At 36.3% G+C, this 25,718-nt stretch overlaps 1 protein-coding gene across 1 annotated transcript; it reads right to left on the bottom strand.

The window, feature by feature from the left end:
• Positions 1–559: 559 nt before the first annotated feature.
• Positions 560–25,118, bottom strand: LOC102809062 (uncharacterized). The gene is made up of 7 exons (XM_085504289.1): positions 24,912–25,118; positions 6,456–6,838; positions 6,089–6,145; positions 5,515–5,664; positions 4,291–4,446; positions 3,785–3,923; positions 560–3,431 (listed from the first exon to the last, which is right to left on the bottom strand). The coding sequence occupies exons 2-7, from the start codon at positions 6,828–6,830 to the stop codon at positions 2,743–2,745; spliced, it is 1,566 nt and encodes a 521-aa protein (XP_085360415.1). The 5' UTR covers positions 6,831–6,838; positions 24,912–25,118; the 3' UTR covers positions 560–2,742.
• Positions 25,119–25,718: the final 600 nt, after the last annotated feature.

Raw genomic sequence — 25,718 nt, 5'->3', positions numbered from 1 at the left:
ATTTCCATTCGACTAACCCGAGGTTCTGGATAACACACTACGCTTCATTATTAGTACAATTAATTTACTTTAATTTGGACCCAGTTGTCGTACATTCATTTCGCGATTCAAATCTCATACTGGCTTACATGGTATATATTACGAATTTGTTTTCTGTGCAATGCACATATGGAAGGCAGCAGGACTCATACTACCTTCCATGATACACATAACTCAACAAGGAAATTATTTATGGCAAGAAAAAAAAACGTGTCGTTTAAATAAATGTTTTAGTCAAGGTGTACGGTAAGAAATTGTCAGCAATCGCAGGTATCCCTCGAGATTATGCATGCGTTCGACTCGGAAACGCATCCGCTACAGGTGGGTGGCAGTTCATAATCTCTTGCCTGTAAACACGAGAAAACGTGAAAGATTGGTAGACCTTAAAAATACAAATAGGGTTCACCGTTATTACAAATTAGAGGTTATAAACAACAAGTGCTTGGTAGCAGATATAAACCTATATTGGGTCAATTAGCATATTTGGCGGGAGATAATAACCCATCGTGAATATATCAAATTTGAGTTTAAGTTCATGTTTATTCATATTGCGTTAAAATATAATTACAACTGTTTTCGGTGTGTGACGAGTGGCTATCTGTAGAGTGACCGTATTCCTTCCGAGCCATGAGGCGAGAAGGAATAAAGCGTCACATGAGCAAGGAATACCAAGGCATTATTTTTTTTATCATGATTTTTTGATATAACGCCCTGAATTTCGAAAGGTCTTGTGTGTAAACATCGCGAAAGGGGTTATGGGATCGCCATGATTGAATGCTGGTATACGTGGTTGGCGGTTTATCAACTGGCAACGCTAAACTTCATGTTGCTTGATGATTAATGACGAGATTTTATAAAGAATTTATACATAGTTGTCCTTTAATACGAGACGAACAGTTAATGAACGGAACAGTTTCTTGATGTTTTTATCGGCATCTGGTGGTCACGTGCTGATTTCCATAGAATAAATAAACTATAGATGGTTGAGTTTGCATAGGTTTTATTGCATCATAATTATACATTTTGTCACGTGACACAACGCCGTCAATTAGCCCAGTAATTTATAGTTGAGGGTTGGCAACTTGGTCCCGTAGCGGCGCAGTCACGGTGCTAGTGTGCACTGTAAGCAGTGTCAATATCCCATAATATTCTCCCAGCATGACGATATAAATCTCCCTCCCAAGCACAGTAAAATAAAAGCAATTTTGAATATTGAACTCCTGGCACATGTTTCTTTCACCTGCTTAGCTACCTTATAGTGGGGATTTGCATTGATATCAAAGCGATGGTACATGTAAATAAACAACCAACCAACTAACACACTTTGAAGTACTAAGATACGACACGGATACTACCTTTTTTTGTAACCGTGGGTTACATGTGACCGTGAATTGACGATAACAAACTAAAATACAATTCTATTGACCATAACAGTTTCTGTATGCATATGTAGTAATTGATATTATTAGTACCTGTTTGTACCAATCTAAATATAGCATATTCTATTAATATTGTTCTTTTGTTCATGTAAGCATAGACCCTCCAGTAGAGGGTCTATGATGTAAGGCATTCTATTTGACGTTATCGCGAAAATTATACTAGTCTATCAAATACAGATATCGTCGGAAAAACATAGTCTGTAAATCAAGAATTTGAATTTCTTACAACAAATAATGTAACATGGTGCAGAAATAACTGAAAATAAAATTAGGTAGTATTATTCTCTTGGGTATAAAAAGTCACTTTAAAGCGGGAGGGTTGTCACCTGCGCGTGCGCGGGAATTGAGTCCCAATCCGAGTCGACGATAACACACGCTAAAAACGCAAAGGCTCATGGGTAGACGCTTGTTAGTAAACACTGACACGCTATGTCCATCTAACGCATGCGCAGGTGACGTCTCCCCCCCTCTAAGTCCAATATAATCAGAAGCATATCACATATAGTAATAATCCGCCTTGTATAGTGTGTCACAGAGCACACGTTTTTAACATTCCCGGATGTCGAGTGCACGATTAGAAACTTCGGGAGCGATGAAAGAATATTTGTTTTTCCTTCTCTTAGTTTTGTGTTTTTGTTTGTTTTCATGATAAATGGACTTAACACCTAACAGTCAGATCAATCAAGGAGCATCTTGTTCGTTGACGGGTTTCGCTCAACCACGGTTACTCGTAACCGTGCCTCAACTGAGAAGAGGTACCCAAAGATTAAAATCGGGAACAGTAAATTGAATGTTGCGCCCTCTATCGATAGTCACATTGTGATTAACAGTACATTTATTGACAGAGGGCGCAACTCGCGTGTCTATTTATCGTGCACATTGCGGAGGTAAAAATCCACCCATATCACCCTCGTGGTAAATGTGAAACGTCTATGTTCAAGGTTGGGTAGCCAACATTTACTTTAGCGCCTTACGAAGGCGAATGTAATGAAAATTCGCGGTGTCAATCAAAAGTCTGTGTGAAACAAAAGACTAAAAATGAATATCACATTCATGGTAAACACTGTGGAACAATTGTTTGAAACTTATACCGGATGGTAACTAAGTAAAACATCTCAGTACACGCACACATTGCACCATACATGCACGTGTGTATTTATACACTATGTCACGAATATGTAAATGATATTTGGTGATTAATTAGTAGAACCAGATACGATTTATCTTATTCCCAGAATAAATGCACTTTTCATGTTCAAAACATTTACTCAAGTTCCTGCTCGTCCAATAAAGAAGCTGACAGCCTCGTATTCAAAGTCGGCACATATTCCGTGTCTCTATTCCCCGCCATAGCGTCCTCGTACGAAGGTGGCGGTGTAAGCGATCGATTATTCCGATCGTTTGTGTCGTTGCTCACAGCTTCCGGTGTCTCGTAACACGACGTAGGCACAGACGGTGACGTGTGTTCGTTCAACTGTATTCCAACTGCGTTGTTGTCGCGATTGTCTTCATATGACGGGGGTGGTATGCCCGGAGACGGCGTACGTAGTATCGTGAAGCTTGTCTCTTTTCTTATAGGGGGAACTTGGGCATTGATGACGATTACCTCCGCATCATGGCCGTCTATGTGGCCGTCCAATGACGGACTAGTAAATTGTCCACGAGACGTTACTTCAGGGCATGAGTCAACATCAATCGCACGGCTTGCAGCCAAACTTATCTCGCCATTGTTGTTATTCACACTATCTTCGATACAGTCCCGTTGCTGCACTCGTTGCAATATTCTTTCGAGGCCATGTGGAAGACGCGATTCAGTAGTTTGTGAAGCGCCCTCATGCGACGTTTGGGATAACTCCCCGGGAGTCAATTGAGAAATCGTGGAAAGCCTCTGTCTGTCCACCCTGCGTGACCCCCTGCTACCATCTTCGTCCGTATCACGTATACATGACAAAACTGAAATAAATCAAAGTTGTGTGTTAATTCAATTGCGGAGCGCACAAGATTTAGCAGATGACAAGCCAGGACGACCATTCATCTACTGTATCCATTTATCTGCCAGGTTAGTCATGCATTTTAGGATAAATCTTGTCAATTCCGAATTTGATAAAATTATGATTTGTAGAGAAGGTTTTTGCACAAACACACAAACGCACAAAGAGATAAAACATTTTTCTGAATGTCGCAACCTTTCGAATCAATCATTTATTGCGAACGAGGATGAATAAACGGATGGTGGGGTTGATTATAACATCTACCGTAATGGTCTGTCTTACATATACGCGTACGTGGGAGGAACGCCGTCTCACCTGCTGGAAGCAATATCAGCCTATCGTCGCTATTGGAAACCAGCGATATGTAACTTGGTGGCAATACTAACATTGGCGGCCGGTTTTGGTCAAAAACAGGCTGATCACGATCGTGTACATCTCCACTTACTGTGGCGAGCTGGTAAAATACACAATATGAAAGATTTGTGGTTATTTTTGTGGATTTATCATTAATACAGATAATACGATTCCTGGGCCTTTACAGTGTGGTTTAGTTCACAAAACCTTGAAACCACGGACAATATGGTCATCTCATCTTTCTTACAGTTTTGTGCAGGTATATATAGTAAATAAATTAAATGTGGTTATAAGACGGATAAAGAAATTCAATGAATACCAGGTTTCATATTAATAGTTTGTACACATCTGATCAATTATTGTTCTGGTGATGAATTGTGTTACAAAATGACAATTTCATTATCATGCTTTCATATCAACGTTCACTCGCCATCAGAAGTTATCGGTTTGTCACCGAAAGTACTCACCACTGCCTCTGAGTCCGTAGGTGTGTTCAGTTCTATGTATGAAGGCTTACAACACGTACACACAACAAAACACTGTATAGCCGTGGTAGGCATGGCTAACCCTATTTGGATAACGCCAACGGCCATTATCAAAACGTCCACTACCATGCGGGATGTCTGAAAGAAAAACGTTCATTTTACCGTAACATACGTCACAAAATTACTTCTTCTCGACTGTGTCCACGAGATTCAGAGCATTGTCATGAATTAGTTTTTGCGTATCTGTTGACCGACTTAATTAGCTGATTATTAGCGAATTGCTGTGTTATGTCTGTCATCGTTCAGGCCTATTTGAAGTTTTGGACGGAACTTGGCTCAGTGATTTGGAACTAATTACCAGATAACCGCCGCTATTCAGACTACTCATTCTGACAGTTTATATTCATAGTTATTAATGTAGTGAACGATTAATCAAAAGATATGACGTATTCAGTACTTAGTGTGATTGGCTTTATGATTGAAGGTTACGCCCTAGAGTCTTTTTACTGTTTTGTAATTGGTTAGAGTTTTGAAAGTGAATAAAGAGAGTTTGAGTTGGTCTTGGCAAGTACTCCTCGAAAGACGAGTCCTGGAGAGTCGAGTCCAGTCCTGGAGAGCCTTGGGGCGAGTGTTGACGCAGTCTAAGAGAGTCTTGGGTCAGCCTTGCGATAGTCTTGGGGATTTTTCCCCAGGGCGCTGTGTCTTATAGAGTTCTCGATTGACCGACTAAGACGAGAGCTGAAACGTATTTCGTTGTGTGCGTCTTATTTGACTGTAAAGTATAAGTGACTTTCCCGATCCCGTACCTCAAGGGGACGCGATAGAGAGACGAGACGAGACCCCCCCGGCAAGTGTGGAGAACCCCGAGAGAAAAGAATTACCCCCTGATAGCGTCATTGGCCGAGCATGAAAACATGGTCGAATAATGCGTATATTCAGCACGGGCTGAGCGTATATCACCTTATATGTCGTATTGTGCTACGTTTTCTAATGGTTTTCTATTGAAACCATGTACAACTTAACTCAATATTTTCACATTCGTTGGGTAATCTGTGCAACCATAATTATGTTCGGCGCATGTCACGCCCCTGGTCAGGTTGTGTATACTGTTCGAGCACCTGGGAACACCAACAACCAATTGAATGGTAGAAGTAACTTCGACAGATAACAATATTTACGTTTAGAGAAAAAAAAACAGATAATTACAATAGAAGAACAAGGATAGTCAGCATCCGGGTACTCGAGACAGTAATCTGGGTGTAGGTATCCTTCTTGAGATATTCCGACAGCTCCCATCGTTATCGGCAGAATAGATACACCTACTGAAATAAAACCCCACACCATGGCGAATTTTACCTGAAAGTTTAAATAGTAACTCATCAGTATTATACAGTGACAACAGTAACTGACCATTCCAACATAAATAGATTCGTGACATTCCTAGAAATTGTTTAAAGTTGCGTTCCCAACTGAAAAAAAAACTATCCCACAGTGCATCGTGACTGAAATTTGGAATTACGATATAATTTATTACAAAATGAGAATTCAACTTGTTTTAAAGTTATAAAGGTCACTAGATGCATTTGTTAATGGAATATAAAAATTACGTCTTCTGGTATCCCATGACGTGTTTCGGTATCCCATGACGCGTTCTTGTAAACCATAACGTGGTCCAATAATAACACAGACATACCCACAACATACTACATTTGTGCGAACTTAGTTCGAATGGGGATTGTCAACGAAAATTGTTTGCAAAATAAAAAATAGAATATATTACCCATGGAACTGTTTTCCTTTTTCCAGATATGCACGCCGACACCCCGGAAATGATGTACTGGAAAAAAGAACATGCAGATAAACATTAAGTAGATCACGTGACGTATTATCTTCTCTGGTGGTGCGCATGTCACAAGACAACCATCAACCGAAAGTATCGGAATCGTTTATACCTAACATGTCTGGCGTTCCAACGTTGTTATGATTGTGATTTCTGTCAATTTTCACATAAATCTACAAGTTGTAACAATAAACACTACAAGTCGAACAACATTTATTTCAATGGCAAGCTCGAAGAATTCTTACGGATGCAATTTGCTTGATATTAGTCGACTCTTAAATACGGGTATTTGTACGGTTTTACTCACAATGACACCAGTCCATATTGCAATTCCGATTTCACTTCCATAGCTCTGAAGCATAATAGCCCAGCAACCAAGTATAATACTGACTAACCCTACCGCAATTTGACACCCTCCAAGACGAAAACTTAATTTGCTTTGAAATGCTATCATTCTACTGTCATTTAGCATTGCAACATTGTTACGGAGAGTCGATGAGTGGTGTAACGATCGTACTGATGGCATTGATGGTATTTGCGGCGGTGTGCTGGAGCCACATATCTGCTCCTGGCCGTATGATAATACTGACAATGGCGGCGCTGTAGTTGAATCCTGCCTGTCGAAGAGAACTGCGTCCTGAGTAACTTCAGCTGTGTTCTCCTGCTCCATCAACATTGCCATGCCTACAACTGAACATACAATGATATATGTGAACTAAAACAATGTATTATCAATTGAATCATGCCAAGTTATCTGTTCACAGTTGCATAAATAGTTTTTATTTTTATATGAACGTTCCGACCCAATGTATACAGTGTATGGTATAATCTCTTTGAATATAACAAATCTCTCGAAGACACTAGTATTTTTATCCCCATTCAGAATGTATCTTTAAGAGTGCAATACATTTTTGTAATTTACGTTCAACAAGATTATACCTAGTAAGTAGTTATATACTGTAACCTCAATATAATGAACACTTTCATATTGAATGTCCTGATATAAGGAATACATATCATGTCTCCAACCCATAACATACCCAATGCAATATGTTCTGCACTGTAGTAAACAATCACTATAACAGAAAAGTGTTTGGTATAACAAAGTTACAGTCGTTATAACAAGGTTACAGTGTACCTGAGCTCCCTACATACTCGTCCTTATATTGAAGTGCACGCGAGTGACGCCCTCAGTGGAATTTCATGACCACTAAATCACTACGTACTTTAAAGCGCGGTGATCGTCGCGCTGCGCATGTGCGACATTTGTGTTGATAAACATGGATTTTCCCACAATCCAATGCGCTCTTCAAATGGAAATCACAAGTATGAGGTTTGACCTGGGCGCGACTTGCACTGAATACCGCCGGTGAATCCTTCGATAACTTTCAATCACATAACAATTACCAATCTGATTAAAATCTGATGTAGTGTACGGGCTTTAATTATTTTGGCTATAAACTTATTTTAATTTTATTTTTTATTACTTTTGTTATTAATGCCCTTTTATTTTATTTTTTTACTTTGATTTTGATTTTGTGATTTTTTTTAATTCCGCCCTTAAAATTAAAATAAGTTTATAGCCAAAATAATTCAAGCCGGTACACTACATTATATTTTAATCAGATTGAAAAATTACCTAATTAAAGCTTGGAAACGTGTCAGTTCGTACTCGTTGATCTGCGCAACAGTCTAAGTTGCTATCTTTGTTTATATAAGACCCATATATCTCGCGCATGCGTGGCGCGACGACTACCGCCCTTTAACGTTAAAAACTATGAGAAATATATGTTTTCAAAAGTCTTGTCAATTTCATCACAGCATGTAAAGATAAGTAGAGTACATAATATGCAAATGAACCTATCACAGTGGTGTCAGTGTATTTACCAATCAACCTAAATTTTACTTTACGTGTTCATTACATTTCCTTACTTTTGTATTATTGTACTGAATAAAATATAAATATTCAGTATGAAAATGGAAATTATTAAAAAATGACAAAATTCGTAGTAAAATAACAAATATATACATGAAACAACAACATTGTGTCAAATGTTACTGCATTATATAATCCCATATGTAACACTTTTAGATTATATGACAAGATGTCATTACCATAGCAACCAATTACAAAAACACTCAAAATCAGTGATCGCCAATGACATTTTAGTAAATTATGTATATATTTTTTAGAGAGAGACGTCGAAAAGATAACGAAAATCTATCATGGCGAACAATTTAATTGAACAGTATATCCCACAATGCCGTGGTACAATACCCGGATGTGCTTGTTTTCTCCTTCACAATACCACAATACCGCCATGTTTAAGTTTAATGTTTTAGCCCTGTGACATGTATACTTTTTATTCACGTTTAAAGAACAAGATGTGTGTTTTTAAATACAATCGTTCTTTAAACAAGCACGGCTAATTATACACGCGCATATTTCAATTGATTCCAGTTGTTTTTCAAACAAAAATATTTTCTTGTTTTTATATTACGCATATCAGTTATACAATATATGTTCAGCGATAGACTGAGAACACCTGGCAGGCAATAACACTAAGACTATTATTATCGCATGCCTATATACTAGTAGCAATTACCGGATCATTCCACTTTGAAAAGACAAAGACAATATGATTACGTCATTATGCTCAGTATGATGTGTATAGATGGCGGTTGCCAGGCCGGATTGTTGTCTCACAAAACAAAAAACGGCTCTGAACGTGGCTCTGATGTGCTATTTATTACTAAAATAAAGTTATTTCAAAATCGAAATATATTATTTCTTCAATTACCTTTCAAAATTCAATCATCTAAACATACACACTGAAATATTATATCGCTAATGTTTTCACTTTGAATTTGATTTGATATATGTCTAGTTAGAATCGAAACCCTAGCCTGACGTGTTGGCATGAGTGGCGCCCTCACCGGCCGAACGGCATCAGACCATAAAGTGTTGGGCTTGGAGCGCCGTAGAGAGCGCCACTCAGGCGACCTTGGCAGGCTTTCGAGAAGGGAGAGGGGCGAGGGGATAGCTGGTACAGGTTACAAGAAATAATAAAGACATTTTAAGTTTTTACAGGAAATATAATGAAAGTTCCTTTTACAGTAAAAAATAAGTTTTTACACTTTACAGATAAAGCAAATTCCTAACTACACGTTTTATAATATATTTGGTTATTTGTGTTTAAGAATCAAAATTGGAAATTGCGTACGTTTTTTTTATTTATTTAAATTACATTATTACGAAAATAAAAACAATTGATTACAGCTTACGAAAATTCCCCTTGCCGACCCTCTATCGAAACCCCAGATAATTAAATAACATAATATAAAGAGACTATTATTTCTATTATTTTCTGCACGTATCCTATGTATGTGTAATTGTATCAAAGCTGACCTCGATACGCTCTAGTTAGCTATAGGAGCTGTAGTTGTAAAGGGTCAAAGGTCATCATGAGAAGACGTCAACACTGCAATCATGTTAGCTCACGTGTGTAAGGTGTGTAGATTATTGTGGGATAAGGATTACGTAACTTATTTGTTATCGTCACATTACGTTAATCAGTGAATACAAAACAACAACATGTTTACAGAACAATTCCACTATCATCCTGTCTTTCAGGGGGACGTTAGATGAATACATTAGCGAGAAGCATGAAGCGAGCACCGCCATAACTTGGGATGTACCATGGGAACACCCTATATTTTAGGACTAAGTTAATAAATTAGAGATAACTTGAGATGTACAATGGGAACACCACCAATTGTAGGACTAGGTCACTAGAGGAGATATAACTTGAAATGTACCTTTGGAGCATCGCCATAATGTAGGACTAAGTTAAAGTAGAAATCACTTGAGATGTACCTTGGGAAAACAATCATATTTTAGGACTAAGATAACTTGAGATGTACTATGAATTTTTACTCACTTTTTACAACACTGTCATCTGGCTTTATATGGAGTTCAAGAGTTTATGCTACCTATTTTGTAACCACTCTTTCACTTTCACTTTAAATTTTAGAAAGTTTTATGAATCAACCCTGGTTATTTGCATGCTGTCAAAGGAAAGTATTTGTTGATATGTCACATGACTAATTATTATGCCCTCATATAATACAATCCAGTCTGTTTCTTCTGTCATTAATTGTAGGGTTTGATTAGTCTTTCTGTTTAACTGTTTAGTGCAGTTGAGATTTTGTTCTGTTACTCAAGTCCGAGACTTGTGATGGCAACCATTTGAATCATATTTAAATTGCAGATCACCAGCTTGAATTTAACATGTTCGAAAACACTATTTGATCATTGTATGGCAAAAATGGGTCTAATATTTGGACCGTAATTGACCATATGTCATATTTGTAACAGAAATCTTATATTACTCGCGAATTATACAAACATTTGTGAACAATTTGCTGCCAAAATGATTTAAAATCAAGACCGATTAGAGTAAATTAGGTAAAGTTGAAAAGTTCCACATCACAGATTTCGAGTATAAGAAACCCAACTGAGAAAGAGAAGGCATACTTTATGTAAGTGAGGCAAAGAATGTGTGGAATCCTGTATGAAAGGTTCCCTTGCACGTGTTGGTGCTGGTGGTGATGCATCATTTTGATGGTCGCCATGACAATACAAATTACAGGTTCTAAGTCACAGGTAGTCGGTTGTCGGAAGAAGTTATCCTGGCAGTGGTTAAAGAATTAAAGAAACCACAACCTGATATCAAAAAGTTCAGAGGTAACCACATAGATTACAAGAAGTGTGTCCATCAATTCCAAGTAAGAATTGTAGGAATGACAGAGAGCAATGAACTATCTTGAGCAATATACTGTTGGAGAGTAATAGTCGCATGGATACAGATGTAAGATGTCTCGCTGCTTATACAGAGCTAGATAAGAGGTAAGATGACAAATATTTGACACCAATGCATATGTAAAAAAACTAGATGACTCTAGATCATTGGGCGAATTTTCAATCTTTCTTTCTAAATGTGAGTTCAAAGTTTTGAGGCAATAAATATAATGGAATATTCTGAAAATATGACAACAACTCAGGAAAGGAGAAATGGTATACCTAGTAATTGTTCAGACATCTTTTGTATGGACAAAAATCCATGCGTGTTGAGCACAAAACTGGTAACTAAAAAGGTAAAACTATATGAGGCAAGGGAAGTTTTGCAACTGTTGCAGTCATATAACCAGAAAATAAAATTGTTGTTTATTTCACAAGCCATAATGATTTGATTGGTAGTGATCATTTATCACATGGTATTTAATAGCTCCTGTGTCTATTTCAAGAATGCTAACCATGCTGTATGTAAGTGTTGATGCTTGATAGATGAGTCTAATAATGTTGAGGTAGAAGTCTACTAATAATTTTTGAGAAAATTGGCCATAAATCGCACGACAATGTTCATTGCTTTATTATGTAAAATCATGGAGCTATTGTCCAATGGCATCATAAAATAGCATTCTTTTTTGTGTTACAGTGACGTACTTTGAAAAACTTGTCCTAATAATTTTCAAAAATCGATATTTTTAGAACATTTCCATAATAATGAGTATACTGTTAAACAAAAATTGCATTTTTTTGCCATAGGGACATATAATAAAAGTACTAAGATACAACCAAAATGGCCAGTATCCACTAAAATACAACCACCATTTTCTCGAAAATTAAGCTGGTGACCCCCAACTTTTTTTAAGTCAATATTCTTATATTGCCCGGAAGTACAATTTCTTAAAAATAAATTCTGGGTATTTGAAATCGTGAGTAGGCTTCTACCTTAAACAAATGTTTTTGAGAATCAATAGAGTCTGTTCAGAGTCTGTGTCTGAAGCCAGGGCATCAAAAGAAAGATTGTTTTGTAACAAAGCATTGTGCATTCATGTGCAACGGGGTAGTCAAATGGGAGTCAGTGACACTGAGTGCACTATGACAATAATTCCTGTAATGGTTCAAGCTAAGAATAGTAGTGTAGTTGTCAAGACATATGTGTTTCTTGATCCTGGGAGTAGTGTCCCATTTTGTACAGACAACTTAACAGGGAACCTTGGAGTAATTGGTAGCAAAGTCGAAATTATCATTGATGTGATGGTTATACCTCACACTATATTGTTAGGCCTGGAGGTGTGTGATCAAGGAAAATATTGTCAAACTTCTTATGGTGTACACTAAAGACAAAATGCATGTTTCTCATCTGCAAAATGGTTTCATATGCATATTATTGATTTTCCCAGGTGAATATTAGATAAATGTAAAAGTTCATTTACTAACTTGTCCATGAAAAGAGCCCCCATGCATCCAAAACCCTTCTAGGATGGATTGCACGGAATGTTTTCGTAATATATGCGGAGACAGAATGTGTAGCATACAAAACTGTATGTGTTATAGAGAGAATGGAGACATTCAAAGAACTCAATCAGTTGGTTAGGAAAGAGGAGAGCACAATCAAACATGTGGATGGATAATATGAAATTGGATTGTATTAAATTTGAGTTGTGACATCTTCCAACACAGCGGGTACTTGGTGTATACTGGGCAGTATAGTCTGATATTCCAGGATCCAACACTGATATTCAGAAGGGGGCAAGGGTTATTTTCGTTCAACGTAATTGCAATATTTTTTTGTTCGTACAACGTAAATAGAAAAAATAAATTCCGTAATTCTGTAATCACAGGCTAGACGTACAACGTAATCAATCAAATATTTTTTTCGTACACTGCAAAAATGTGTCATTTTTCTCGTACGTACAAAAATTCACATCCAAATAAAAAAATCGTAAGGAATAATCCAGGGAAATTACATTTTAGAAACTGTAAAACGACTAGATGACACAATTCACTACAAAATTGAATGTCAAGACGTAAAAGGCCCTCTAACCGAATGAAGAGCATTACGAGGGTAATATGCGCATGCGTCTCTTCACACGGCGAAGCAATGGTGGAGAATTTGAGTCGGAGAGCTCTTCGGACCATTCAATGTTCCATTTGTTAACACTGTAAACTGTAAAACGTCTTTTTTTTCTTCGTAAATTGTGAAAAGCCCTTTTTATTTCCCGTAAAACCGTACCAGCTACCCCCCTTGCCTCCCCTCCAGAAACAACCTTCGGGTATTTGTATATCCATTGTTAGTTCAATGTATTACCCTCTTGTTGCCCTATTTATCCACTGACTGTGGAACTGATTGTGATGACCAATTTGAATGCAGCGATGGCATAAATGGGTTTCAAATCTGCCACAGTTGAAATCAACGTTCGTACAGAGGTGTTTCAAGCCGTTTTGGTTTAAAGGGTGACCTCATTTCAAATCCACCATTTTTCAGATACAATTTAGGAAATGGAAAAATTTCATATCTTCGGTTCATAAATAAAAAAGGACTGATCCACTGTGCAAATATGTTATAGCACCATTGAAGGAAGTCACCATGCATGGAGTTGACGCCTGCTGCTATTTCTGTGCGTATGATAAGATGATCAAAACAGACCTTGGGTGCGAACTATGCCAGCAACCTTTATTCTATGCTTTTTTATAAGACCTCGAACCTTGCAAGTAGAAGAGTGTATGGAATCGTGGGAAGAAACCACAGTCACTTGGGGGCTGAAAATCAATAAATACTAATTTTCAAAAAAAATCATCCGCTATACGTATATAAATAAACAAGTTGTGAAACACGGCACCTAGTAAATCGACACTCTGTCGGTTTCAAATGTCGATTTCTTACCTTAAAATGCGAAACAAACATTTTAGAGGGGATCAGGTGTTACGTTAATAACCATTGTTCATAATCGCTAACTTGGTTTTATTCAAAACTGCACAAATCCCGCGTTTTCTGATGATATCCGACGATTTCATGAACGAAATTGGCCAGCAGCCAGAATCAAGGGGGATTCGCACAAAGTATATATATATATATATATATATATATATGATATATATATATATATATATATATATATATATATATATATATATATATATATATATATATACTGTTGACCCTTACGAATTATCGCAAATTAAACGAGTAGTCATAAAATCGCAAAATTAGCTGACGGCAAAAATAAAAACAAAAACTTGTATACCAACACAGCTTTCATTCCTAAAATATCAAATATGGACATTTGAAAACATAATTTACAGACTCCTTGTGTGTCTCGTCTACCCGTTGGTTGGTTACTACTAGTTGCCCCCCCCGGATTACAGTCTGACTAAAATTAAACATATCCACCTCAAACTTTAAAATTTTGTTACTTTCCGTTATTCATCTTAAATAACAGAGCGAAGCGGTTCATATAGGTGATTGGCCGTTGACTTCCGTCGTTCGTCAACACTTACTTCTTTTTTTGAAAACTACAAGCCGGATTGTTATCTGTAGGTATTTTAGGTGGAATTTTATCAGATTTGATTTGTTAATTTTGTGGAATTATCTTCGATTATGAATATTTAGTAAATATTTTTATCATTTTTGATAACAAATATTATATTCGACTTTTCTTGAAAACTTCTAGCTCAATTTCTTTGAAAGTTGGCATGTTGGTACGGTGGGTAGACATGTTTTTTTTTATTTCGCGACGATATCTTTAATCCTCTATTTTAAGCGAATACTGATTGTTAACTTCTTCTCGATAACTAACGAGTGCCATTTGTAAAAAAAAGAAAGAAAAAAGGATAACACTTGCAATTGCCATGTCAGCAACTCAGGCGAGGTCCAATCAAGGTACCAACATCAAAGCAATTTAGCTAAAATTGTAATTGTTGACAGGCGGACGACGGCGACGGACAATCACCTGTGAGTAAAACCTCCTCTCTGTAATCTACGGTGACAGCGAACCTAACAAAGTGTATAACGGCAAGTAAAAAAAATAATCAGAAATATAAAAATCATAACAATAAATAAAATATAAAAAAAATAAAAATAGAAAACATCGAATTTAAATCAGATTGAGTGTGTAAATGACTTTTTTTAGAGACGTCACGTCACGTCACGTCAAACTTAATTTATGATTCATCACTCACTAAAATGTTGCTTTTCAATGTTGCACACATCTTGGTTGTTTGATAAGAAAAAAATAAAAAAAGCTGCCCACGGTGCAGTAATTGGTATTGTACGTACTATCAGGGGGAAATTCTTCTCTCCGGGGTTCTCCACACTTGTCAGGGGGAATCTCGTCTCGTCTCTATATCTCGTCCGACGAGGTATGGGATCGGGAAAGTCACTTAAGCTTTACAGTCAAATAAGACACACACAACTAAATACGTTTCAACTCTCGTCTTAGTCGGTTTGTCGAGCACTCTATAAGACACAGCGCCCTGGGAAAAGTCTCTAAAACTATCGCAAGGCTGACCCAAGACTAGCCCAAGACTGGACTGCCTCAAGGCTCGCCCCAAGACTCTCCAGGACTGGACTGCGTATGTCGTGCTGTACTCGCTAAGACCAACTAAAAACTCTTTATTCATTTTCAAAACTCTAACCAATTACAAAACAGTAAAAAGACTCTAGGGCGTAACCTTCAATCATAAAGCCAATCACACTAAGTACTGAATACGTCATATCTTTTGATTAATCGTTCACTACATTAATAATTACGAATACTAACTGTCAGAATAGTAGTCCGAATAGCGACGGTTATCTCGTAATTAGTTCCAAATCACTGAGTCGAGTTCCGTCCAGGACCTCGCCTGCCTAAACGATGACAGACATAACACAGCCGTTCACTCGCAATCAACTAAATAAGTCGGTCAACAGATACGCGTAAACAAATTCATCACAGTACAAAAACAACCAGCACACATTCGCATTATAGACTATAATTGTTTCAGCGAAGATAAATCTCTGTAGTTCGTATTAAATCGCAATATGTTCGTCAATATATTGTGTCACACAACAACATTGAAAATGACATGTTCTCGTCTATATTACCCTTAGAAATGCAATATGGCGAAACATATATTTATTCAATATTGTTGATGGATACTCTGTAGTGTAGGCTAAATTGGTCTATAATTCACCATAAACGCAAATTATTGCGTTTGTAAGACAAGCAAAAGTACTCATTAGACGAACAATCAACCCTCACTAAAACGCATGTGCAGTGGTTGTTATTGTACGTACCAAAGCAACCGGTTCACATGCGCATTGGAGGATGTCTTTGTTTTCTTGATGTGTGCTACAAGAAACGTGTGTCCAGGTCATGAATAATCACAGTCCAATATATATATACGGTATCATGAAACAACAATATTAAAAATGATACGTTCTCGTCAAGAATACTTCTTTAAAGAGCGCCATCTTGAATCCGATATCACGAGTTGTGGTTTGTTTTATAAGAGCATAGTCAACATGTGGTGGTTAGTAGGGTGTGTCACTGTACGATTTATAGATATATATGCATGCAAAGATGACACAAATAGATTCCAATAAATAATCGCATGACCTCGCACTATATACATTGACAAAGGTCGACCATCTCTTTTTTTACGACACACAGACTCGTCACAACATCTCCACCTCAAACTTTTAAATTATTCGTCATTGTATGCGAACATAACCACAACAAGAGAACACATAGACTATACACATGATTGAACCAATCCATTTATTCCTAATTATTGCTCATGGCACTGGGAAATCAATTCATGAATGTAAAATTCGCCAGGCGATACACGACATGACGTATGACAGTCCAACACCACTAACCCCCTAATTAAAGCAGTTCTCTAACGTCACATGATTTCGAAGAATGTTCTACTAAAATGGTATATAACCATGTTATGGGCGACTCTTCACCTTGAAAAAAACACGACTCGGGAGAAGCCATCACTTGATCAAACATCACGCACTAACAATAACGTTTCCGTATGGTCTAATACAACTATAGGGTGTAGGGTGTGACTATCGCAGTCACGTGATTTTATGATATTATGTATAAAGGTTTAAATGAGCACAATGCTGCACTACAAAATTTGCACTTTCACATAACAATTCACATACCATTTCATCAAATTAATTTTTGACATGCGGAATATCAAATATACTGACCATATTCTTGGTAATTATTATTAGTTCGTATACAAGTATGTTTATTAATTCATCTGTCAAAGTTGCTGAGTGATGTAAATTTAAAGGGCGGCAGTCGTCGCGCCGCGTCCTGTTCGATATGGGACTCATAGCGACGTATACAACGCGTGTAAAATACATTGTTTATTTACATGAAATTCGAACACGCGCTGCGCGACGACTACCGCGCGCCTTTTAACACATGTTCTACATGGTGTTATGGGGATGATATAATTGTATATTGGAAAGTGATTACATGACGTCTTCACACGCCCCCAACTGACCAACTAATTAACAGTTATGATTTAATATTGTGTAACAAAAGCAAAACAGGTTTTGGAATTCAACGTCCCAAACCATCTCATTTTTAGTAGGAATAATAGTTATAAGATATTTAGCATCAAGGTTTCAGTAGAACCAAAATAAAAGTTGTGGAATAACAAAACACTAATACGTTGTAATTGGAATAATGCCCTCTCTTAAATACCCCTCCAGCAAATCTTAGTCACATTAATGGTTATGAATTAGTTTGTGAATTGATTTACATAGAGCCATGTAAGTAAAAACAAAACCAAAACTCATCTTGTAATTTGCGTAATCTTATTTTATCACAATTCAGGTTAATGATTAGCGTTTGCACTCTTGTTTTCAACTGAAAATTAATTTATTTTGCAATTATGGAATTTCTCTTTTTAATATGTGAAGTCCACACTACCAAAATATGTAGCGGACCACTTAGGTTAGATATCAGATGGGGTCGCAAAAACATGTTTCAAAAGTGAATATTCATGCAATATCACGCAACCGTAAACAAATCCGCCCCAAAAAAAACCTAGTGCTTCTTAATTAACATGTTCAGAAATAATATTTTATTAAATTGTAAGTAAACATCGATTTCATAAAAAAAAAGACGTTCAGTCCCTATTGACCTGTAAGATATAATTTGTTTTCTCCTGTTGTTTTCATATTTTCTAATCAAAGCACAGGGAGCCCAGGAACTATAATCAACTGTAATACGGAGTTTCTATGAGCGGGGAGGGGGGGGGGGTATCGGCTGGTATCTAGTGTAAGAAATAGACAAGGGATGAAGGCTCCAGCCAGCTCACATTTTTTAAACTCGAAAAAACAGACGAAAAAAATAAAATCTAAAAAAAATACCAGGTTGAAGAATATTAGTTGCTCCTTTGAATTTCGCCAAAGCCTTACCTACATTTTACCGATATCTGCAGAATAAATCAAGAAAACTACACAAATTTACTCCATTTAGGAATTCCTAACGGTTAGTCCGAACGCACGACACCGTTGGAGGCGTGGCCTGTTCAGCATTTGTCAACAACCAATCACAAGACTGGTTACGAACCAGTTGAGCAAGGCTAACCGAGTCGTGACCTCGATGTGGTTCGTAACCAGTCTTGTGATTGGTTGTTGACAAATGCTGAACAGGCCACGCCTCCAACTATGCCATGCGTTCGGGCAAACCGTTAGGAATTCCTAAATGGAGTACATTTGTGTAGTTTTCTTGATTTATTCTGCAGATATCGGTAAAATTTAGGTAGGGCTTTGGCGAAATTTGAAAAAGCAACTAATATTCTTCAACCTGGTATTTTTTTTATATTTTATTTTTCATTCTTTTCGTCTGTTTTTTCGAGTTTAAAAAATGTGAGCTGGCTGGAGCCTTCATCCCTTGTCTATTTCTTACACTAGATACCAGCCGATACCCCCCCCCCCCTGCTCATAGAAACTCCGTATTACAGTTGATTATAGTTCCTGGGCTCCCTGTGATCAAAGTAATAATGATCAACAAATAGTTTTATAGTGCAAAATGGATAAATACATGATTTTGTTTTGTAATATTGTGTATGTTTATGGTAATATCAATGTCGTCATGTTCACTTTTTTGTTTAAACAATGTTTTTACAGGCGTTATATACGTCGCTATGTGACCCATATCGAACCATCGAGGTATGACAATAACGTCAGCTGTCTGAATGTTTATTTGCATATTCGTAGCACGAGCATCCTATCATTTTATGCCATGTATATATATTTAGTGACCTAGGGTCATTTTGGCTCAATATTAAGCAGATTAAAATATGGAGGAAATGACAAAACTAGCCCTTTAACTATGGAGCAACAAATTAAGTACCCAGATAAAAACAGAAACTTACCACACCAGACTTTGAATATATACCAGACCCCGTGTTCATATGTTAGTGCTGTACTTTGAGTTATATTTGATTAGGCGTTCAAATGTTACATATAATAGTAATAGTTTAATATTAAGATATGGCATATTTCTGTCGTCATATCGACCTGTACCGCAGGGATAGGACGACTTTGTTAGATATAGAACAACGGTCAACACGGGGTCAAGTAGATGACGAGATCATAATTATGCATATATTAGAGGAGAGCTATAAATATCGAGTGGTCTCCCATCATAAGGGTATTTACAGGAATATTAATTTCGTTGACGAGTAAAATTTTGTTCTACACCTGTCATAACACGCGGTTATAATTTGTTGTGTAAGCATTAAACACCCACAATAAATTATATGTATGTATGTGAGAGCGGGTGGGATCTACATAGAGAACATTAAACAAATTATTTCTACTTATATTTATAAAAAACTCACAAATAATTGGAAAAGGACAAACATTGTTTTTAAATTCACCACCTTGTATTTTTAGATTGAGAGTACATTGTTTTTATTGGGCAGTCTTTTTAACAAGATACTTGATAGTGGAAGTTTTCCTACAACATGGGCACAAGGTTTGATTTTACCAATTCATAAAAAAGGCGCTAAAATATGGCAAATAATTACAGAAACATAACACTTCTTTTCGGCCTTGGAAACATACTAACTCTAATCCTTTGTTTGTTTGTTTCACAATTCAAATATGGTTCGATACGTATAGCGTAATGTAGGACGAACCATCAGGGTCATAAACGGGATATGAAACTATAAACAATATATTTATTTTGAATACCATAATTAATAAGTACTTGTCTCACCACGTAAAAAATGTGTATTTTTGCTTTTATCGACTTCAAAAAGGCGTTTGACAGAGTAAACCATTATGTATTATTTTATAAACTGGAATCCGAGGAAAGCTTTTTGAAACACTTTATTCGAAGTACAATAGTGTTTCAGATTGTGTCAACACGTCTGATGGTCTGAGTGATTACTTTACATGCTACTCTGGGTTACAGCAAGTCTCTGTTATTTCGTCTTTGCTATTTTGTTATTTCCATTATATTGGGAAACACCTTGTTGCTCGTACGTATTCATGTGTCTATGTTGGAATGCTGCGGTCATATTATTTATTGAAAACTGATGACCTATGATAGTAGTTGTGATTTACAAAGGTTGATTAATAAGTATTTTGTGAACATCTTTTAAGGAATATCGCTAAAACTAAAATTCTGGTATTTAAGAGAGGTTGGGTGCTTAAAACTTTTGACGTTAGGTTTACGATTTGGTGTCATTATTTAGAAATCACATTTTCGTCCTTCGGTGCTTGGTTTCAAGCCCAAAATACAATAGCAAATTAAGCTAATAAATGTCTCCTAAAACTAAAAGATTGTTTTGTTCGATATAAATATCTACCAATTGTTCTATTTTTTTAAAATAATATTTGACTCCAAAATATTACCAATCTTACTTTACGGAAATGAAACCGAGGAATATGTTTTTAAATGTTACCATTCACAATACTGCTGTTAATCTGAAAACGGTCTGTCTTGTTGGGCATTGTCTGTTAAAAAACAATGTTTACTTGTGGTAAGGTTGAGACATGGTTTTCACAATTGGTGGGCAATGAAATAATGTATGTAAATTTATTAAAAATGCGTTGAACAGATATAGACACACAATAACAGTCGGCTGACATGAAAGCTAGTCTAAAACCTCAATCGTACTTTTGTCAAAATGTTGTAGATGAGGAATTACACTTTGGCTATATTGTCCACACAGTGTTGACTTAAGGGAATCATGTATACTAATATATTAGTATACTCATCCAGACCGCAACACATTTATTCAGTTAATGGAAACAAATAATAAACACACACACAAAGAAATCTAGCATATTTTTATATCGACCATCAATGACCACATTATCTATCAATCAACGATGACCAAGAGAGTTCCATCATCATCATCAATGAACTATAACCAACTGTATTCCTTTTTCAGCGAACAATAACCAATAACATTTCTCAATCAAACAACTATAACCAAGGAGACTCCTTCATCAACCAATAACAGCCGAGAACTCTCCTGCATCAACCAACATCACTTATAACTGAGTTTCATAAAAATTATTCAAGAATGACAATGAGCAATAGGCGCACGTGACATAATACGTCCAATAGCAGTATTGTGAGAAAACATTTAAATACATCCGACAGAATCATGCACTAAATAATTTTGAACTGCCCAAAGTATGGGGTTTTAAGATCAACATTTAACGCTGAATATCATCATGTCTCGCCTCCCCTGGTTGAAGTTTGATAATTTATCAAATAGTAAAAAATATGCATACTTTGACACACTTTGACAATACTAAATATCACGGCTTTACCGAACGCACACAATTTCTATATCGTTTGTCGTTATGTTATGCTTAATATTGTTTTCAGCGACTAGATTTTTATATGCATATTTAACATTTTGTACATGAGGCCATTGACCTTTTTGTACGTGATAAAATATTAATTACAAATTTCAAGCAATCAATGCAGACCTTTTTTGTGATGTTTAAAAAAGCGCTGTTCCAAAGCAGATTTATTTTAATGTATGTGTTCATTCTATATAACATATACATCGTTTTGGGTAAACCATTTCCTTAATGTATGGTATTCGTTATATCAACATTAAAACGTGAAATCAAATATGACGTCATTCTGCAGTCGTGTGTATTCTTTACTTCCCTTCTTAAAACAAAACGTTTCCAGCATGTCACACGTTGCCCGTGTTGACACATGTTACCATTAAACAACACCTCCTTTACCTTGGACCGAGAATGATTAAAACACGCGCATATACACCGTACTCTCTTCATTCAACAATCAACTCCCATCTCCCCTAAATAAAAGCGTGCAAGCACAAAAATCACCAAACCACGGTGACCATTTAGCAGTGTTTCAAAAACTTTTTTCAAAATGTCCAACAACATAAAATTATTTTTTATTTGACGCAACGGGCTAGTCAACATACTGTCAATTATAATAACTAAACTATTCTACAAAAAGTGCAAGATTTCTAAAAAGCATATTCTATTTATTTATTGGTTGTATTATAATAACACACGGTATTAGCTGGACGATGATAATAATAAAGCATTTCCTGAATAAGAAACTGTTTTTTATTTGATGCTTTTTTTCAAGGTGGTAGATAATGGCGATTAAAAAGATTACACGAGCCGGTCGTTGGCCGTAAATTGGTATGCAAAAAACGGATGTAATGTAGACTGTTACCAGTAAAGTTAAAGAGCGGACTAACGAATTCGCCGTGAATAATGGTGGAATGTGTGCAAAGCTGTCTGTATTGGACAAAGACGTCCTATTTCCTAAACTAGGAGAGATAGGATTAATGTTGATGAAGGAAATTAGTTAAGCGACTATTTTGTTGATCGCCAAAAAGTTGTCTCCTTCAATGATCGATATACTGTGTATTTTTACAAACAACAGCAGGGGTTTCCCATTGCTTGATCATGGGGTCTCTTCTAATCATATTTGTTACTACCTGCTGTAGTAAAACATATTAAAATCTCACTTTCTGCTGATGAGGCTGCTTTGTTTCGCACTAATGACGTAGCTGGCTAAAGTAAAAACAATAAACTTTGACCTTGAGTTTCTCAATCCTTAAAAATAATAAACTTACAGTTAAAACAGACAACATTAATTTTATGATAACTGACACCAAGAATACAATGTTGACATGTTTGACAGTATTGGCCTCATTTAAGTTTGCGTGAATAAATATTTTGGGATTTTCACCGATCAAAATCTAAACGGGATCTCTCCCATTTGCTAAACCTGCAAAATATATAAACTATTGTTTATGTATAATAAGAAGAATTCGTAAATTGTTATTTAATGATATGGTTATTCCATATTTCGATTATTCTAATTTCTTCGTAAACAATACTTTTGAAACACACTGATAAATTACACAAATTGCAAAGTCATGAGGCTACGAAGGTCAACGACATATAAATAAAGTAGATTAGCTTATAAGTAGATTAGCTTATAAGTAGATTAGCTTACATATTATTGATATGACTAATTTCTATCAACTGCGTTGTCAAAGTGCATTAATGATTTTGCCGAAAGTTAGCAATAATATAGAGAAAAGAAAGTTTTTCTGTTCAGGAGGTAAGTCATGGAATGACAATGAAGTTCATTTGAAATCTACAACTAATTCATCTAAACATAAGATGTACATGTACAGACATCTTGTATTTATTGATATCGTATTTTGAACTCTCAGTGCATATCAGTTACGGTACTGTATTGTATGATTGGGTATGTCATTGCTTCCATTTTTACCGAAGTTTTGATTCCACAGTCTATGTACAGCAGCTTGTCTAAATAAAAGTAAATACAAAAAAACACCACGCCGATGAACAAATAATTAGTACATGTATAAATAAAACTTATTTGCCTAACAATTAATTTAATGCTAATGGTAGACTACATCAGTGGTTTACATGCCTGTGAAAATCTAACTTTTGTTGGTATTAAATTGGTTTAATATGTGTAATATTTTCGCTGTTGAAGGCGAGTATATTTATTTCAATGGTAATATTTTAATGATCTCCAGTAAACCTCCCTATTTGCATGAATAATCGAATATTGGAAAACTAAGTTACATTTTTGTTAGTTCTGTTAGGTCTTTATCGACTTTTATTGAAGATATTGAGGAAGTTTACCGATCGGAAATAGATGTAGTGAGTTTGATAGTTACCTCGTTTCCTTGAGCCGCCGTGTACTCTTTGTGATGACTTTAATAGGGGCGTTTGGCTTGGTTACTCGCCGTTACGGAAAACAACCAATGATTTAATTAGCCTTATCCCATGTGGATCGCAAATTCAATAACTTATAACTTAGTAGACTGTTTAGCAATACAAGTATGCATTCAAAGTTGTACTTTACTATTAGCGTGATTTTGTATTAGATGATGGCAGGCGGTGGTCACGTTGGTGTTCGCGTTACGCGAAGTATACCGACTTTTGTCGAAGTACGTAATACACTGTTAAGCAGGAAGAGATACTACTAATCGAACAAACAGCTCCGGTAATCTGAGTTCATTCGAATGGCACGATTCAATTATCGTGTTACGAGCGCGAACCAACCGCCCCAACAAAGGGGTAAATTATACAGAATGACAAAAAAGAAAAAAGAAAAAAAAACGTGGCAATTTGGGGAGGTGCACCTATTATTTTAAGTTCAATCACATGAACACCGTGTGATTGAAAAGAAAAAGTTGTTTTTTGTAACCACACAGGTTTGTATAAACAGCGTCTACTGTAGCGAACGCAAACACGGAAATTAATAATGGTATAAGGATTGCCAGAAAAGCTATTCACGGTAGCGGTACTGTTCCCAGACAGCACTACAGCCTAAATAATAATGCACTGCATACGTTGAACCGAGTCAAATAATCTATATCAGTAAGATCACGTACCTTATATGTTGACTGTGTAGGCGACGAACTCATAACAACCCCATATTTGGACCTTTTCCTGACATTATTCGGACTTAAGAAACAACTTCAACGTCATCCCGCTAATGCTACCAAAGAAGGCAGATGTCCAAACACAGGTGTCGCATACGGACCCGTCGAAAGAGGTTCACGATACTTTACCCTTGTATGCAGCACTACATCTCGCGCAAACACGGGAATGAGGTCGGGATCACGAACTTTCAACTTTGCTACCCCTTTATTGACGTCGTGTTTGTATGTCGCGCTTTTGTCATTGTGATGGTGCATTGTGGTAGCCAGACAACTATTTCACTGCCAGTATATGGATAATAACGCCGTGTCAACATGCTCTCACTGAAAATACATTGAAAATTATGATGTTATTTAATTTTTGTCCACGCTCCACGTTTAATGGACATAATATGTATCTCATTCGCAGCATTTGATATGTACCCCATACTATATACATGTCATAAACGTTATGCGACTGTGACACAATAAAACTGGCTTAAATTTAACACATCAAATACTAGAATACAGCAGGTTAACACGTTACCAAACTCCTTGTTAATGTCCTCCAGTAACCTTTGTAATTTGCGAATTTATAGTATGAACAAAACTATAATTCACTGTTGTTTAATTGTGCTGAAATAATTAATAGGTATTTTTACAAAAAAATAATTGCATTATGTGTGACAACAGCAGGTAAATATAATATGTGTACATGTTTAAAATGCGCAATGAGTATATGACCTTAATTTTTCTCCTACTCTTTTAACGTGCTTATTG

This window comes from Saccoglossus kowalevskii, chromosome 10 (genome assembly GCF_978046115.1).
Source record: "Saccoglossus kowalevskii chromosome 10, keSacKowa6.1, whole genome shotgun sequence".
Classification (NCBI taxonomy): Eukaryota; Metazoa; Hemichordata; class Enteropneusta; family Harrimaniidae; genus Saccoglossus; species Saccoglossus kowalevskii.
Note: the sequence above shows the minus strand (reverse complement) of the source record. Positions and strands in the feature narration are given on the sequence as shown.

Bases quoted from the DNA above. Each gene is read 5' to 3' on its own strand.
- LOC102809062 (XM_085504289.1), bottom strand. From the start codon at position 6,830: ATGGCAATGTTGATGGAGCAGGAGAACACAGCTGAAGTTACTCAGGAC. The intron at 4,447-5,514 runs GTAATTATCTGT...TTTTTCTTTCAG, and splicing joins ACTATCCTTGTTCTTCTATT to ACATCCCGCATGGTAGTGGA. The intron at 3,924-4,290 runs GTGAGTACTTTC...GTATTTTACCAG, and splicing joins CTACGGACTCAGAGGCAGTG to CTCGCCACAGTAAGTGGAGA.